The sequence below is a fragment of the Psittacula echo genome, assembly GCF_963264785.1.
Source record: "Psittacula echo genome assembly, chromosome: 7".
NCBI lineage: Eukaryota > Metazoa > Chordata > Aves > Psittaciformes > Psittacidae > Psittacula > Psittacula echo.
The window spans coordinates 61,332,784-61,352,238 of record NC_137740.1 but is presented as its reverse complement, the minus strand read 5'-3'; the positions used below and the strand labels follow the sequence as shown (position 1 = coordinate 61,352,238).

At 39.7% G+C, this 19,455-nt stretch overlaps 1 protein-coding gene across 11 annotated transcripts in view; it reads right to left on the bottom strand.

Moving 5' to 3' along the window:
* GTF2B (general transcription factor IIB) overlaps nt 1-17,471 on the bottom strand; it is a 31,588-nt gene extending 14,117 nt beyond the window's left edge. For 10 of the 11 annotated variants that reach the window (XM_080623569.1, XM_080623566.1, XM_080623571.1 and 7 more), the window contains exons 1-3: nt 17,428-17,471; nt 14,860-14,966; nt 4,964-5,097 (exon numbers count right to left, since the gene is read on the bottom strand). In XM_080623569.1, coding sequence (XP_080479695.1) covers nt 4,964-5,097; nt 14,860-14,966; nt 17,428-17,444 — 258 coding nt within the window. In that variant the 5' untranslated portion in view covers nt 17,445-17,471. Of the gene's footprint in view, nt 1-4,362; nt 4,854-4,963; nt 5,098-14,859; nt 14,967-17,427 lie in introns of those variants that run through there. The other variant, XM_080623568.1, reaches the window with a different exon arrangement.
* Between the last annotated feature and the right edge of the window lie 1,984 nt (nt 17,472-19,455).

Below are 19,455 nucleotides of genomic sequence, written 5' to 3'. Positions count from 1 at the left end.
ATGGAAAACAGTTGTTACAATGACAATTCAATTATGAAAATGAAGGCATAGGCAGAGAACATCCAAACCAACGACCTATTCAAAACCAGTATGATACTGTGGCTGCTAGCAGTTGCAAGCCTTAATTGTGGCAAAAAGTAAATATCCATATATTCTGCCTTTCCAGGAAAACCTTAAAAGAAAAGCTTTAGGTCTTTGGAGAAGTAAGAGCCACCAACTCAACTTGGCAACTTCAAAACAAGCTTAAAACATGCATTTTTTCTTTGTACCTTAAAACCAATAGTGAAAATTGCATACTTCTATTAAATATGCAATCAATTTTGCCCAACTACAGGTCTAAAATGTTTGTCTTCAATAAGCCATCAATCTTAAACATGTCTGTAAATACTGGATGTCTCTGAGCTGGCCAGATGGAATCAGAGCTCATTTCCTCTCCTGATCTGTGTTCTCAGGAATTGCCCTTCTATTTTAAAACAGCCTCTAATTCCATAATCTCTGTGATACACATCTGCATTTAATACATGCTCTCTTTGGCTGACACTCATAATGCTCACTCTTGACCATTCACTTACACTGTTCCACTTCCCCACACCCAAGACCTCCAGTTACACCCCACTTCTGACGAGCTCACTGCAAACCTCTACTGCAACACCCGTATCTCTGGTGCACACACATCCTGCTGCGGAGACAGGACTCCAGCACAGGACTCTCGCTCCCACCCAGGTTTCTCTATGACAGATACTGGATTCAAAGATCATTCTTGGGTTTTTCCTACTCCTTCAAACATCCTTTCAAATGAAAAAAACCTGCAATACATTACTGGGGCCATCAAGTATTCCTCTTCACCACAGGGATTTCCCCTGGTCCACTATACAGCACCTAGAACATTAGCAGTAGTAGTAATAGTAGTAATAGTTCTCCTTTACCTCTCATGTTTGCCTTTCTTGCTTACAGTTATCCTTTCTTCTGAACATTTGCTTATGTACATAGAAGCTACCAATGCAGCTATAGGCAAGTATTCTTACATACCCTGTTGGTATGAGCACTTTCCAAGAGTCATACCTACATACAGCTCACAACTATAAAAGGGTTAGAAAATACTCTTCCATCTCAACCACTTAGGTGAACCACAACAACTCTCCCTGCATTTACTATTGAAATGCATCATCGACTTTCCTTCTGCACCTTTCAATCGAGAGACAATCCTTTTGGCTTCAGCCCCTGACAATCATGTTAGGAGTCCAGTTCCCTTCATGATAAAAACAGAAGCCAAACAGTTTTAACTGAAATCAAATTGACTTTAGGATTTGTGTATTTTACTGTTGTGGCCTTTACGAGACATCTATTCACATCTTTCCTATCTCCGCAAAAAAGGTACCTGTCCAAGTTATACCTGTTTGGCTTCCAAACAAAGCGGAAATCTCATGGATACAATCCTGGAAACAGCCTCAAAGATAGGTAGAGTGAGAAAACACAGTCCAGTAAACAGTGGGTATCTCTGAAAGGGCACAGTGGAGGTTGGTTTACAGTGTTGGCAACCAAGAGCTTTGTATGCCTTTAATAGCAGAGAGCAGAAGTATCATCCACATCATTGACCTGATGTTATCCACAGCGCCAAGGAATGCCCCCAGATCTGGCAATCTTCTTGCCCAGTACAACCAGCTCACACAGCTTGATGGAGCCTTTCTTCTTTTTCAATCATCAGCCCTTGATGTCTTGCTGCTGCTTCTCAATATAGCAATTCTAGATCCAGGCCACACAGCCTGACAACAGTCAGCTTTCTTACAGAGGCATCTGATCAAGGAATAGGAATTCTGTACCAAGAGACTGCACTAGTTTCTTGTTCGACCAACCTAAATTCTCTTGTAATTGCAGTTACTACAAGAGCTAATGGATTAATTACAAAGGGTGACAAAAGACAACTTCTTCCACAAGATAGGTGGCAAATCTTCAAGTTTTCTCTTAGAAAAGAGTTCTTCACATCACAGCAGTTCTAGAAGCTGCTTGCTCTTTTTGTTGAGGGTTTTAGAAAGAACTGAAATCTTCAGCAGTCAAGTCACAACTAATGCCAGACTTCACCACACCTCCAATTGATCTGCATCGGCCACCAAATCAAGCACAGTACACAGTATCTACCTTCAGAGATACAGGTCTGCGCCAATATCCTAAAGATCTGTCTGACAAATGCAAGCTACTTCTACCACAGCCAACTATGCTATTCACCCTCTTCTTCAGAGACACATTAATCTTTCTTCCTAAACAGGCTGTTGCTGCCTCAGACAGATGGGTCCCTTAAGTACTGAAACCAATTAGTAACTAATCCCTTTGCATGGGCAAAGCAGCCTCTCTTTTGCTGCTAGCAGATAAAGACCACATACTCCCAGCAGGAGTCCTGAAGCAGCACAGAGAGTACAAACCATTCTGTGAGGCAGAACTGTCTCCTTCCGTTACTATTTCAAGGAAATAGCCAGTCACCAGAACTTGACTGTTGTAACTGGCAAATCGTTCAGATTCCATTTCCACCTATATTCCCAGGAGGTCACAACAGATCTCTGATAATTCTCATTGCGCGTCGTATTAATGTCCCTCTCTTTCGGATTTTCCACAGTACAGGTCGCGTTTGGGTTCTGAAGTAGGGGCTTTTTGGTGGTGGGAGTGGTTTATTTGACTTAAAGATTCTATTATCTCTAATTAGCTCTACCTCAAGCAGAAAGGAATACCTCTGTTCCCTGTCCCATGCAAAAGGAATCTTCGGCATACAAATCTGGGGTCCATTCCAGGCCACTCTAAGAAATGTTGTTAACTGAGAAAATACAATCTTGCCCTGCTTCATTCTCTGGAATTCATTCTGTACTCTGTCAGATACTACTTATCGTCCTACTGACTACATCAATTTCACCCTTATTCAACCACTGCGCATATCTAGGTCAATCCTCATCCCAGCCTACTGCTGGCAGGGACTTCAGACAACTGCTTCAAAAATGTACTACTTCCCTTAGTTTTGCTGCAAAACTCATGCTCTTTCTGCACTGATAGGAAACCTCTTCAGCATTTGCTGATATAAGCCATTCTCTGGGGAAAAAAAAGCAGCTCCTGATACACAGTCCACATCTATGAGCTGACATCCCAGAGTCCCAGCTCAGCGGCAAACCAAACACAGGAACTCTAGTACAGAACACATCCTGGTTTGTCAAACAGATTCCCAACTTACTGTCTCTCTTCTGCAATTCCTCCCTGTGCAAATAAAATACTCAAGTAGGACAGACAGCCCCCTCTCCAAGCTGATCCCGGTAGTTCCAGTACTTGGATGTTTTTATTTACAGTTCTCATAGGTTCATGCCACATTGACATTCCCACATCCTGTCTTCACTGAATGGCACTCCTTGCTATAGCAAGTTTGGTCACACTTATTTTGGATGTTCTGGGTAACAGCAAAAATGTTTAATTAAATGAATATCCATCTCCAATTCTCTCTCTAGGGCTGCCATCCCTCTTAATTTATATAAGGATCTCAGCCTCCAGAGAGAAGAGGGTTAACAGCACAACTAATTGTTCACCTGGATACAAATTCTATACCTTTAGCTGAAATACCTTTTTGAACACAGGGGTTCTTAAAAGAGCTCAAAAGGTCATCCCACCTACTGAATCAACTGAGCCCCCAGAAACAAACATACAGGCCCCAAACAAGACAATAGGGTGAACCTGGAGCAAACAGTCCATTTCTCCACCTGTCTCTAAAAATGTATTTCTGATCTTTATCACAGCTGACAAATCAGCAACAGAAATCCAAGCCCTGAGATCTACAATCTTTCTGGACCTACAGAGGTCACATTAAAACTCCAGTGACTCTACAACACTACTTTACAGAGCTACTTCGCAATGCCAACCTTTTTAATGGAACAGTGCAGAAATTAATTTGCCTGAATGGATTCTAAAAGCCACCATAAGGCATGCTAAAATCTGGCGGGCAGCAATGCTTGGAGTTGTCCAAAACATAAGCATCTATTTGGACAATTCCTTGAACAGAAGGTTTCCTTTTCACCGGTGGTGAAAAATTAGCTGTCTGTATCTGTACTCACTAGGTGACTTCATCTCTGTGAAGAACTCTTGGTCAAGAAGTATTCATACAGACATCCATACATGTTTAAATGCATCTACTTCTTCATCCTAGCAACGTCACTGGAACAAAAGCTTCTAAGAAACCCTAGCGTGCATGTACCACCACACACAAAGCAGCAATGCATTTTATCAGCAACTGGACCAGCCCTCATGAAACAGGCAAGAAATCCACAAATCCATTTGGATCTTGCAGGGAAAAAAAACAAAAAAAACAGAACACAAAGGGCAACAATGAAAACTCACCTGAGTCACTACTTCTGTCATTAAAGGCAGTGCATTTGAGCAATTAACCTTGCTTGCTTTCTCAGGGGAAACTGCAGGGGAAATGGCCATACCACTAATTTTCAGCTCAAATGTATACTTTCTTCTGGAGCACTAACACCATGAAAGAATTCTACATTCAGTGCTTGAACATTAACTGGAAGAACACGTACAATGTGCATGTAGATCTCCGGGTCTGTAATAGGAATCTGATACAGATTTTATTACCAAAACATGACAGTTCAAGTTGGGCAGTACCAGCTATTAAGACCTCAAAACTAATTAACTGTTATTTCAGAATCATCCCAAATACACATGCTAAGTCAAAGGGTTTCTTTAAAGATTGCAACATCAGCTTTTCTATTTATAGCAGCATACCAAGGAGTGGCAAGTAACCCCAGAGCACTGCAAAGCTTCCTTCTGCTGAAGAGGTCAGGTCTTTCCTGCTACCCGCAGGAAAGAGCCACATTTTACAGACAAAATCTCTGTGTAAATATATTCTCTGAATACTTTCCCTGCAGATATACAAACATACTTGACATAAAAGCATTGAAATTTGGTAAAATTTAATTTTAAGTGTTACCTTGCCAATCATTGTACTCAAGTCGCCATCACTCAACAAAGGATTCTGGGTATCCCCAACTCGAGATGGATCTTTTGTGGCTTTGTCATTGCTGAAAGTTCTCCACTCCGATCCTACATCTATGACTCGGTCACCTGAGTTCACAGAAAGCAACAGTCTCCATTGAGTTTGAAATATTTTATTAAATATCATATCTCACATATCCATTAGAAGAGGGCAGCCTGTTGGCCTTCCCAAACAGAGCGGTAACTTGCAGGACAATGTACCAAAATGTTTGGGATTTACAAGTTAAGCTGAAGGCAATGGGAAAAAAGCAAAATGCAACTAGAGCTGCAGAGAAAACAGAGAAACACATCCAGAACTTAGAAAGTTATAGTTACCCTTGAAGAGTATTGTGAGGCCTTCAACACCAAAAGGAACCAAGACCCTGATTTCAAGCTGGAGGCTGTGGTTGCCTACAACATTTGCAGCATTTACACAAGTCAGTTACTGTAACTTAACAAGTTACCATGGCGTTTACCATGTGTTCAAAGTTGTGCATGATAGGTAAGTCACTTGTACAATCTTATTAAGCTGTAGTAAATCACTTCCGAGCATGAGCTCCAGGTGCTTGGTACTCCGAAAGATACCACCTTCTAACCCACCATAATGACATTTTGCAGTTTGATTCTTGCTGATGACAGCAGGTCTGACCCTGCCCAACTTTGTTTATGACACTTGACAGTATCAACTCTCAATATACATATACAAAACTATTTCTTCTTAAACTCAATCTACCCTGTTAAACCTGGAAGAGTTTAACTAAAGATTCAGAGTAAGAAGAAAAACCACACTAAACATGTTCTGTGAATGAACCAACATTCACAGGTCTGGTAAAAGCTGCATCTCAAAGGCACTGCCTAGAGAGCAATACTACAGAATATTTTAAGAACACACAGAAAAGCACAAAAGGAACACTTTTCTTAGTGTTTTGCAGTAAAGCAGATTACAGCTGTGTAGGATATCAGAAGAAACTACATTATAATTATACATTATAATTGTCACCCTGCTTTGCTAAACATGAAGAAATATTCACTATCTTTATCGGTGTTTAAGTGTGTTATAAAAGAAACATCTGCCAAAAAACAAGTAGATTTGACTGCATGAAAAATGTTCAGTATGGAAGTCTTAGGATGAAACCACAGAGGCTGATTTGAGCTGGTGAAAATACAAGCTGACAGACTAAAGCGCTCTTCAAACAATGGAAATACAAGATACGAAGCCAGAGAAAAAATAGCAGCAATGGACAGTGGTGTGACTGCACAATTACCACAGGGGACTTTTATTCCAAATGAGAAATATCATTCTTACCATAAAGGAATATGCTTGAAATTCAAAGCTGTGAATGAATCATTAGAAATCACCACGACCAAAAAGAATATATTTAGGTTAGAGTTAGCTTGGAGGTGTTCTCACCGAGATTTGCCAGACATGCTAACAGCTATGCTCCACCTTTATTTACTGCTCTAATGAAAACCAATGGAGGGAGAAACACATAAATAAAAACAAACTAGAAGGATAAGAGCATAGCAGGGTTAAAAATGGCACAGATCTATTCTTTCTGCAAGCTTAAATTAGCAGACAGCACGTCCTCTAGCTCCTGGACTCTGTAAATATTTGATTCAGTAATGCTCCTTCTATGGCCTAGCAGTAACTTTACTTTAAGACAACCCCCTAATACTGTTTACAGCATCTAAAAAAAGCAAAATGTACTTAAAATTCTGGCATGGTATAAATAGAACACTGAGTACAGGCCAATGATGTAATATTTTTCCACACAAGTGGGAATGACCTAAATGACTCACTCAGGGATCTGCCTTCTTGTGAGTTGTGAACCATTCCTGCTCTAACAAAAAAGCGTTATATCACTGCCTGATTTGGCAAACATATTACAAACAGAGGGTTGAGACTACTAGTTCAGAGTGAGAAAAGATTAAGTAGAACAAATCACTGAATATAAAGCATTTGTGTAATTAAGATGCAGTACGCAAATACCTTTACTTTGCCAAGAAATCTGCTATTGCAGAAAAGAAGTTTTTCCTGTATGTGCTCACTCTTCTTTAAAGCATACAGAGGTCCTAGGAAGTGCATTCCACTTTTCAAAAGGCTTCTATAAAAGTGACAGACACAAGCTAGAAATATGAACAAAAATGGAACAAATAGGCCAAAAGGTTTCCATAGGTGGAAAACATGCTCAACTACAAGCAGCTGATCATCCCATTCGACACACAGACACACAAAAACCTGGTGGCATTTATCATTTGTAACTCTTCAAAACATAAGAGCCAGTTTGCAACCGTGATGTTGGTACAGCTGAAATCAAGCCCCACCCTAAGTGATCAAAACAAAGTCTTGCAATACTAAAGTCAGTCTTACAAAAAGCAGTGTAAGGAACCAGCCTTAAAGACTGGCCCTGAGGTAACATTTCAAGTCCTAAACTGAACCGGCTGAGTCACACACCACTGACAGGCTTTCCTGAAGCACCTGAAAAATGGGCCTGACAGTCAAACATCAGAGTAAAAAATAAGCCTCCAATAAGTACCTTATAAAATCATCTCTGCTTTCTCACATCATCAGTATATTGGTTTTGGTAATGGTAACCAGCTGTGATAAGTATGGGAGTGGCTGCTTATCCCCTTCACTACTTCCTTTTGATGCAGTCCTTTTGAACAAAAACAAGCTTCACTCGATGTGGTTACACAAGACACTCCTTTATTTATACTTTCATCAAACCAATGAGTTGGTCTCAGCTTCCTCCTCCAAAGTACATACAAAAAAAGCAGTTTACAGGACCAAAACTGTGTGGAACGACCTCCAGACTGATGCCTTGAAGCATCTTTCTGACCATGAGTGTTCTTCCATTGCCCCACTTCATTTTGTCAAACTACACTTCCAGTATTGAGTTACTCTTTAAAATACAGTCTAATAGCCTGTCACACAGGTTCTAGTGGAGACACACACTGCAACCTTCACTGACTCAGGTTACCCACCATATGAAAAGCTCATTTAGTGAAATGCAGAACTGTTATTCAAAACGGAAAACCCCAGACCAGGGTTGCTTTTCTTCACAACTGCCAAATGCAAAGAGCATGCGCTACAGAAACACAAGAGGAAACTCAGGTCAGTATCAGAAAGTAAAATATCATTTCTAACTACTCCTAAAATTTAGCTTAAAATGTCTACACATCAAATTACATCTGTTTGCTCCCTCTCTTAACAGAAAACGCAATTTCTCAAGGGAAAATATTTTCCTTCAATAAGCCCTGATTATAGAGAAATAATCCCAGCTATTTTAACATTGCAGTTACTCATAATACACATGTATTTTGTTCTCTTTTTCCATTTTGTATTATCTGTTATATGAAGACAATACAGCTGCAAATTGAAGATGTTTAAACAAAGCAAGAAATAGGATGAAAGTCAAGCCTCAAGTAATGTTATCTTTCATATCTAGTCTTGAAACAGTTCAGAGAAGGTATGTTCTTAAAGTCTTTCAGGGAAGCTTCAGTGTTAGCTGTCCATTGACTGTATCAAGCTCCATATATTATGAACTAATACTTTAATCTTAACAAAGATAATATTAGAGTTTCTTTGCATTTTAAATACCTATTATATCTAATGTTTCATTCTTACAGTTATTTAAGGAATCTGCTGCCATCTAGTGAGCGCATACATTATACTTTTAATTAAAAGCGTTTTACAATGCCAAATTTAAGAAAAATAAGATATAGAATTACAATTCATTTCAGTCAACTCCTTATTAACCAGAGTAATGAGGTGCTGAGACAAACTACAATGAAAATCTTTGGTAGCAGGCTACAAGCTGGGAAGAATTGTGAAGACATGTAACTGCACAGAGCCAAGCTGAACTGAGCCTTCTGTTTTCCAGGCTAACAGGCCCAGCTACGGCTCATACAGAAGATGCTCCAATCCCTAAATCACTTTTGAAACTCCTGCTGGACTTGCTTCAGCAAATCTCTACCTTTCTACTACCAAGGAGCCCAGAATTAGACACAGCATTCCAGATATCTACTCTTCCATGTTCTTATTTATTAGCTTACACACTGCCCCATGCAGTAGTACTCAACTTTATAGCTTCCAAAACTACAAAGTTACCTTATTTTCAATAAATCATTAACACCACAAATGCATTATCACCAACAGCCTATTCACAAGGTTGAAATAACAAACAGAACCAATACAGGCTTAAACAAATACAGGTTAAACAAAACCAATCAAACAAAACCCCACCAAAACAAGAAACAAACATACAAAGAAATCAACAGAAAACCTCACTTAGTTTCCAGTCATCAATATCATCATGGGTACTACAGTACCTATAAGCAATTACAGATTGAAACAAGAGTAGGGCACTGCAGGCAAACAAGTGACAGAAGACTGAGCAGCTCCTGCTTATCAAAATGATGACAAATTCCAAAGGACTTCCAGCTTCCTAAACCATCAACTTGTAATAATTCTGAAAGAATGAAAAGGAGTAAAAATGTTAAACAGTCTGGTGGACAAGTCTGGTCAGTTGAAGTTAAACTCCTCCAGGACTTGTGGCCTTCCAAAGACAAAGCCCTCCAGTACTTGCAAAGGAGGTTCCAAGATGCGAAATCTCAAGGAAAAGCCTTGCGTCTGATATACACCACATCCCAGAAATAAGAGGCTTTGGACTCTTCTTCCATCAGAGGAGTTCAGATCATTTGTAGCCCTATTTACCCTAAATCACTTTGTCAACCTGATAAGGAAGTAAGTAAAAAGCATTCCCTAAATAGGATGATTCCAGTTCTTACTGTTACTCCACTAGATAAATCTAGCACTTCAACTAATGGAAACATTCTTCATAGTGGCTCTCAAACACCCTTGGTTCCCAGCCTAGAACCCACTAACTAGAAAGTCTCCTCCACCCTCCAAGAAACTTCATACCAATAGTGGAGCTTATCACAAAGCCTGACAAAACATGCCACCTTTTGACATCTAAAGTTTCCACTGTTGCAAACACACTTGCTGAAACAGCTAGAACCATTACCCATCTTTAAAAGTGAAATGGGCTCAACTTATAAAACAGGCTATTTAAAATGCTGACTGAAAAAAAGCTAGCAAATGACCTCATATTATGAATTGCCTGTGTAAATCAAGCATCCGTGAATGCTCATGCAAAAGTCTTACTCAGAATTTCTTTAAGTATCAGCATCCTTTATAATTAGCTTTCCTGTGGATGCAGAGGTTTTTTGCCAAGAATTAACTTCTGTCAGACATTTTTTAGCCCTCTGAATAGCACCTGCAGAAGCAGTAACCAGGTAAAAAGGTGCATCTCTAAAAATTTATGCCTTTTTATTTAAAAAATACTTTAAATTGAGACCTCACACTTTAGTTTTAAATGTTGGTAATACTCACAGAAAGAAATAACCACGAACATACACTCAAATACGAAGAGACTTCAGCATTTGGAGGTACAAAGATACTAGAATAGGTGTAACTGGCCTCTACTGGACCCAAGGCAGAAATACCTTCTCCACTTAGAAGATACTACCAATAACTGATTAAAAAAAAAAAGGGTTTCTTTGGTTTTCAGAAAAGCAACTATGTATAGATGTAATCAATCCTAGCCCTAATGACAGACAACCTGAGTAATGGACTGGCCAGCACAGAAGCAATAACAAAACCCCTTTCCACTATTCGTTATACTGCAGAGAGAAAAACCCAACATCTGCAGCACAGTTAAATCTTGTCTGTTCTGCATAGACCATACCTAAATTTAAGATGCATCATTTAGATATCAAACTTTTCAGAAGCATCAGCCATACCCAATGTTCTGACAGCATTTCCTAACAGCCTCGCTGCTGACTACAAGCTATTGAACATTTTTCCCCCCACATTTTCTAACTGAACACTCAGGTATACACAGAATCTGAAATAAACATCTGAATAGAGGTCAGAATCTGACTCACAGCTTTAACAAGTTGCTATATATCCAAAGCTTCTCACCAGGTGAAAACAGACTTCTGTTTCCAACTGTTTTCTGTTTCCAAATTAACTTCTCCTTCCAAACTCCTCACTGCTTCAACTCCTGCACACTAAGAAAACATATAATGAAAATACACAGAAGTTAAGGGATGTTTCAGATCAGAAAGGTCTTCCTTCCTAGCCGAGATGCTACACAGCTGTACCTGCCCCTAGAATCACCCTTACTCTGCTCTGAAATTCAGCTCACCACCCTGCTATATTGAGAAAATTCAGTTACTTGTATTCCACTATGATACTGCTTTCAGCTCCTTCTGGTTTATCAGCTGACTTACTACCTTTTAGGTAGTAAAAAAGGCCACAAGTAAAATATTTACTTGTCAAGAAAGAGATACTAGCCTTGTGTTCTTGAACAACATAATTCTCCCCCCATCAAGTCTGTCTGAAGAATGAGACACAGTCAATGTTAACTAACCACTTCTCCAAATCTAAAGAACCCTGCTGGTGAATTCTCAAGTCAGCACAAACACTCGCTCTACCATACATCCTAGAATGATTTGAGAGAACTATGGATGATAAAACACCAGACTTATGACAGCAGATAAACTTGGACATGGATTTGCAAAGTTTCAGATACATGCCATTCCAGGCTAACATAAAAAAATCCATGGATAACTGCCAAAGTCTCCAACAGCTTTTCATGTAAAAGGCAATAAGCAGGAAGAAAAGTTAACAAGCTGGAAACAGTTACCATGAAAAGATGGAACATAAATTAACCCAGGAAAGGTAACAATGAAAAGGCAGATTAGAGTTTTTAGTAGACTGAAGCTATATTTAGAAGCAATAATAAACCAGCCACCAGCTTCAATCATACTGACATGACAAGATTTAATTGTTTCAATACCGCACAGCAAAACAGCAGCTTACTCCAACCAAGTGAAAAAATGCAAAGAAAAAACAGTATACTGGATTTAATTTCAAATTCCCATCTTGTTGAGACACTAAGAACAATACCTATAAGTAAAAAGCAACTTTGAATAAAGAACTTTTTCAAAAAATCCCTTTAAAAAGTAATGCTTCCAATAGACAGCTCTGCCTAAGACATGGAATTCAACTGCTAAAGAGATGAGCTTCTCCTTTTCCTAGCCTCCCGCTCTCCCAAACTTACCCATTTCTTTCCCTCCCAGCTACAGACCTAACACAATCTCAGTCATGACATTAACTCCATCTCATATTCCCAGAAGATTGATTACAATCCTGAAAATTTTCTATGCACGAGCTATTTTATCCTTTCCCACAGTTATACGTTTAACTCACACTTTGTAGTACTTTGTCATAGCAAGCAAGAAACACCTCAAGTGGAAAATACACTTAGTCAAAGACTCTTCATCTGATTTCAGCTACATTGTACTAAAAAACAAAATCAGAGAAGTCATATTACTAAACACAACAGTAAAACAAATGCACAAAGTCAGCCTTTACCATTGAGCCCCACATAAACCAGCAGAGCTCTGGAAAATATCACAGTATTTTCAAGTAAACCTGTAACACTTTGGCTACTAAATGTATTGAGTCTTTTGGATTTTTAACTGTTCTAACTGATCCCCCTCAGTGATAAAGATCCCACTAACTTCCAGCCCACCTCCAGACATATTCTCAGGGGTCCCTATTCCCATCAGCTACACAGGATGACCTAGGAAAGCGTTGGAACGCAATTTCACAACTTCTCTATATGAGAAAGGAAATGAAATCACTACTCTCTTCAGGGGAACTTGTATCGAGGAATGTGAAACAAACACCCAAGTTCTCATTCAGGAACAGAATTTTGCCTTCACTCCTTTGAAACATCCCTATTTCACACTCATCACCTGCAAACAGGCATTAAGAACTGGAGCTGGTTTTCTCCTTCTCTAAATTTCTTGCCAGAACAGAAAACATTGAATATAAACACTTCTGTTCGCTCATGCACTTTTCAATTACTTATTAAATCTGATTTAATTGGGGTTTTTTCCAAACTAGCTGTTAGCTACCCTAGGTAATGAATTGAACACATGCAGGTAAACTACATTGCTGAAGTAAGGCAGGACAGAATGAGAGCAATTAGCATCACAAAAGTAAACGTTAAAACCTTTTAGTGATAAATATACAGAAAGGCCTACTTAAAATATACAGTATGCTTAAAGAAAAACACACTACATTTTTTACCCTCATGTTAGCTGTAAAGAAGACCAAGACCATTTTAAACACATTTTGAAAAATCAACTTGGCAAAAGTTTGTGTAAAGATTTTAATGATTCTGCTCATCTAAAATGCTGACAACTTGAGTTCAAGAAGTCTCCAACGCTACTGATTCAGAAGACAGCAGAGAGTAAAACTGAAGCAAGAATACCTTGTGACTGGGTAACAGAAGGTACATGAACAGAGATTTTTGAGAAGCTCCCAAGTTCTGAACAATGAAATAGATCAAGCAAAACCTCCTCTTCTTCTAAAGCCAGAATTAGCTATAAGTTGCTAACTGATGAAGATGGGCTTTTCTACATTTTTCGGTTCAACTCGTATGGTAGCCACACAGACAGCTGAATATGGACTAAACTATTTTTAAGCAGTAACTTAGACGCCAACTACCGTATTTCAATAGGAAATATTGCTGTGGCCATCTGAATTTCTAACCAGCAAATTTATTACATTTATCAGAATTTATGCAACTTAAACCAGCCCTTCTTTTAACAAAGCCAGTGACAATCCTTTCCCTTGATTTTAAATGGTTTCATCATTTTAAAGGAAACTGGTACTCCAGGTTCGATGCTTTAACGTTTACTTTAATAAACTATGTGGATGGTTGGTTTTTGCATAAAAAGGAACATATTTTAATTACCTAGCTAAATTAGTACTACTTTTGACACAACTTATTAAACACTTAGCTTTATGCTAACACCTGTATGAAAAACCTGAATTCAGTACAAGACAAGAGCCAACAAAATCACCACAGTCTAGGACAGAGAGGAACATAAAACCATCTGAAATATTTAGCATCACTGACCAAATCTCCTGAATATGTACCCTCAAAACTGAGGAGTTTCTTCTGGTCATAGCATGTATAAAAAAATTAATAGAAATAAATGAGGTTTAAAGAATGACCATAACACGAGCATGAAAAGTTTCCCATGCAAAAGGAATAAAGACAGTAAGATGCACAGTAAGATGCTCATCCTAGGAAAGATCCATGAAAATGAACACGCAGCATGTTCTACGACAGCATGGTTCTCTCTGCCTCTTATTCAAAACAACTTTCATTTTATTTATTCCATTATACTTCGAAATACAGTTTAGACTGTGGAAGTTGCTGCCACATGAACTGAGTAAGAGCTCAGCAGAATTCCAGAGGAAAAACTGGATATTTACTTTGGATAGTCATGCAAGCCTTAGGAGAAGCAATTAACAAGAACAGGTGCTGACAAGGATATAAAGAGAATTCCTCCAAGGCAGAAGATAAACTCCAACCAAGGGAAAACAGACTTTTTTTATATTTTTTCTTTAAGCAAGTTATTTGACAAAGAGCTTTTATTACATTTCTTATACTTTCATGACTGAAACAACAGTCATTACAAAAGACAGAACAATAGATTGACTAGACAGCACAATACTCTAATTCAATATTACAACATATTTTCAAGCTTTAAAAATAGTTTTGTTCTTTTCATAATGCAAGAAGTTACCAAAAGGCAGACTACTCAAAACAGGAAGCTTTCAGCCAACAGAACATCATAAAACATTTAGGCATGAAAAAAAAGCCTTTTAATACTCAAAGTACTATATACCAGTTTCGTGGGAAAACAAATCTACACACAGAGGTTATATGGTAATTCACAACAATACGAACAGCTACTTACCTACTACTAGCCCACACTCGGAACAGATCATATCACCTGCTCTGTAATCCTCTACTAAAATGGAATCTGGATGATTTGGGCAAGTCACTCTTGGAAGTACATCCAAGCTAAGAATAAAAAAGTTAGAAGCATTCGTTACTTTTAATCAAGCAGGCTGCATATCCAAAAGTAAGAGTTCCCTGCAGAAAAGAACACTTTAGTAATACAGAATTTACAGTCATTTAAGTGATAGAATATTAACCTTAACACCTGAACTTCACCTTTTAAGTGCTGTAACACTATATTCAACAATCAAGACTTTAAGTCATCTTAATCTCCTAATTTTTTTGTGATACATCCTTGTACCAAAACCACTCCAAATTAAAACATCAAAAATCTAATTAACAGACTTGATTAAGTGCAGTCTGACTCTCTGTCACTACATGAAGCTCCCCAAGAAGCTAGTGGTGATTGATTCATTGCAAATGAGTGTTTTCACTCCTTCTAACCAGATCACTATTATCTACCAGGCCCTTAATTCAGGAAGTAGTGCAAACACAACATACGTGTTTAGAAAATACCTGGTTCTATCACTGGTTTAACATTTTCAGTATCTGAAGAAAAAGGCCCATTTTAAATTAAGCAACTCATTAATTGTTGTATCTTAACATAAGCAATCAGCTCATGAAGGGGACTATGAGACAACTGCTCTGCTAACAGGGATCTCTCACACTCATACATCTTTAAGAATTACAGCAGATACACAAAAAACTTTATAGAAAGCATTAGCACTATTTAACACAACAGCTTTTAGTTACCCAGTAGGGTAATAATCAAGTGTTTTAAAAGTAAATACCTCATTCAAGCTACTAGTGACTGTTCAGTAATTACGTCAAAATCAATCATTTCAAAACTGAATATTTACAACTGGTGCCCATATATTCATCAAAACCATTTTGCTCAAGCTAAAAAGTAGAAGGCACAGAAAGTAATCACAAAGAATTTGTCATGAGCACCCACCAACCTCAATCAGATGATGCCAAAATATAACTCCTAATCCTTTCAATTTCAGAAAGTATCCTATCAAAACTTAAACTTATCTGAGTTTTCCCCTCTCCCCTAGTCCATTATTTCAGTCTAATCTATAAATTCCATCCAAATTTTTACTCTTTAGATATTTCTGACGAGTCAAAAGTAAAAAAAACACCCCATTTTTATCCAGTAACTGTTCAGAAAGACTTGAAAATTGAAAATCAACATCATTATTAATAATAAAGCCTCCAGAAAGAACATGTACACACTAGATCTTCAGATGTAAATTACATCCAAATACTACACAGAAGCTCTTTAAAATACTTTCCTTCTCACTATTCCCAGTCAGTAGTTTCATGACAAGAAAACAGCTGACAAAGCATGCACCATCATCTGACATCTGACTTTAACCCGAAGGCTAGTGACACGCTAAGCCAAAGAAAACAAACCCAGAAGCCTGGAAAAAATACTAACAGTGTTTGGGTTTATACATAACCTTCACAAAGCATTCTGAAAATTAGTCTTCCTATCCCAATTTTAATTCGTTTATCTATATATATATACGCACACACACTGTACTTCTTATAACATACAGGTTCGAAACACTAAAGGAAAATGAAGGCAATATGCTTAAGTACACTATACTCTGTTCAGTATACTGAAGGAAAATGCATGGCACGTGTGTAAATATCCGTCTCAGCAAATAGCTCCCGCATTGTAATAAGACTACCAGGAAGCACTCTCTGGATGCCAGGACGGGTTCAGCAGGAGTCGCAGAGGCACTCCACAGTCCCGCTCCATGGACCTCCCTTCATTCCTGACTTGAAAGAAAAACCTCGATGCATCTCCAGGGAAAAAGTCCGATAACTCAACAGTCTGGCCACCGCCTAGTACCGGTACGGATTTAGGGTGGGAGCCCAGAAGCTGTTTTCAGGACCCGATAACCTGGAGCCAAACCAGGGAGCAGACGCCTGGGCTCAGAGGCTGCGTTGAGCGTGAGCGACACCAGGGGCTCCGCGCCCAGGCAATGCCTACCCGGCCTGCGGAGAAAGGCACTCGATCTCCCGCCTTATGGCATATCTCCAGCCCAGCCGAGCCAGGAGCAACCCGCGCTCCGCTTAGCCCTACAGGATAAAGGGCTGGATCACCAGCGCCGGTAATACCGAGGGGGCCGGAACCACGCCACGGCTCACCACGACCCCCCCAAAAACGCTCACTTCCCCTCGGAGCGCTGCCGATTACTAACGCCACGAAGCCGCAAATCGGCGGGCTCAGCCACGGCGTTCCCCACCTCGGGCCGCGCTCGGCCCAACCCACACGGAGCAACCCAGAGAGGCCTAGCCCTCCGCGGCCCTGCAGCCACCCCGGGAGCAGCGCACAGAGCGGCCCGACACACGGGAAACCGGCGGCGCCACGAACCGAGAGCACCGAGCTACAGACACCGGCCCCTCTCCGGGTAGTAGCAGGGGCAACGCCGCCATTTCCTCTCCTGTGCTCTGGGCAGGGAGAGATGGCGCACCACCCCCCACCCCGGGCGGCGGAGCCGGCCTCCCGTACCGGCTTGTGGACGCCATCTTGCTTCCGTTCTGCCACACAGCCGAACGAAGTCAGGCAGCGCCGCCAGGGGCCCACTTATATAAGGACCGCGGAGGGCGGGGCCTGACGCGCACGCTACGGGTGCTGCGAAGGGGCGCTTCCCGACGGCGAAGCGTGCGGGGTGGTGGCTGCGGATTAGGGATCGCCCTCTGGTCAAACGAGGCCGGCTCAAACGCCCATATGCAAGCTCAGAGGCTCCAGTTTACACCGTTACGCCCCAAGGGACTAGCAGTATGCAAAATCAGTCTGTATATCTAGCAACAACAAGAGATTTTCAAGCCCAAGCTGTAAAACAGCAGGCAAAAACCTTATCCCTTTGGTATGAGTCCCTCCTCACTGATAAAGAGAGGAATGACTAGGGCAGGAAATGGAAATTGAAGTTACTTCAATGCTTTAAAGTGATCAGTATTGAAGTCTGAACAGTAGTAAACTGGCTATCTATTACACAGATACAAAGGGCTGCTCATGCCACTTAAGACCGTGTCTGCACTATACGACAAGAGTATTTTTCAATTTGCTAGCTTGAAGAAGAAAATTCAATGGGGTTGAAAACTTACCTTAACACTTGCTAATGCTGAGTTAAATTCATTATCACACAACTTCCAAACGCTTTTCCGTTGATAATTCTGTTAATTCCTTTTGGAATAAAAGCAAGCTGAACTATTAGAAGATACAGATGCTAAGATACAAATTTAAAGCATCTCTTTCTCCATTTACCATGACCTTTTTCATACATGCTCAACAAACCCCAAAGAAGAAATAGTAATGAAAGGAAAATCACTGTAATAGTCAATGTGAATACAGCATGTGGTATGAAGCTTCCCATAAAGTCTGAAAAGTGTATGCAGCTGTATCTGCAGCAGATGTGCCTCATCAGCATAGGCAGTCCCACCAAGCTTTCCAGGTTTGTCCTGACTCCTCACAGAATCTATTCTATGCAAAAGATCATCTGCCAATGGCTGCCAACAGTGGGTCCCCTCCTGACCCTATTCTCATTAACTAGAATTGAGAGTTGAATTTCCACCAGAGCAAGACAATCACTTTCAGAAATGTTGCAAGAAATACAACACATCATATCTCAGCATTTCTTTATTCCCTGTCCGCAGCAATTTTTCAAACACTTGTCCATCAGCAGCAGGGTAAATGTGGCAGATGGTAATACCACTGTTAACATCTCTGTCAACACTGGATCATTTAAATAACTTACAGAAAGCTCACCCAGCTTTCCCATCACAGTAGTTACAACAATAATCCTGTTTTGAAACTTAGTTGGTCATTCTGGAGTTTCTTTAACTCGCACACAAAGTATCTCATGCTAGCTATGGTCAGTAATAAAAATGGGGAATTGCAATTCTTACATTGCTAATATTACCAGCATCATTTCAATGGGATATTTAGATGCATTTGCAAACACAATGAACAGTACATTAATGAAAACAAGTCACTGGCTCTTACTTGTATCTCTAAAGGTCCTTTGTTGGTTTAGGCAATGGTTATTTTGCTAAAATAGCAGATGTCAGTTAAATGCCTTGAAGGAGCAAATGAAAGAAACAATAAGCAGACAGAGCAGCTGAATTATGCTTGGTATGTTAATTCATTCCTGTGCTGCATCTTATGGGTTTAGACATCTGATGAAACAAAAAGATTACTTCATTACAGCACCTGGACAAGATAGGAAGAAAGAAATTTAAACTACTCAAGTCTAATACAATGGGTCCTATAATGTGAGGCTTGTGGTTCAGCTGAGCACTACACAGCCCCTGGTGGGATGGGAGGAGAATATGAAGAGTGAAAGTGAGAAAAACTCATGGGTTGAGATTAAAAGTTCATTTATCCAAAATAAATAATAATAAATTTTACAAATTTAAGGAGAAGAGGGAAAAAAAGTCATAAGGGAAAATAAACCCCAAGACAGACAAGTGTTGCAAATGACAATTGCTCACCACTAATCAATGATGCTCGGTCTGTCCCTGAGCAATTGGGGCCCCT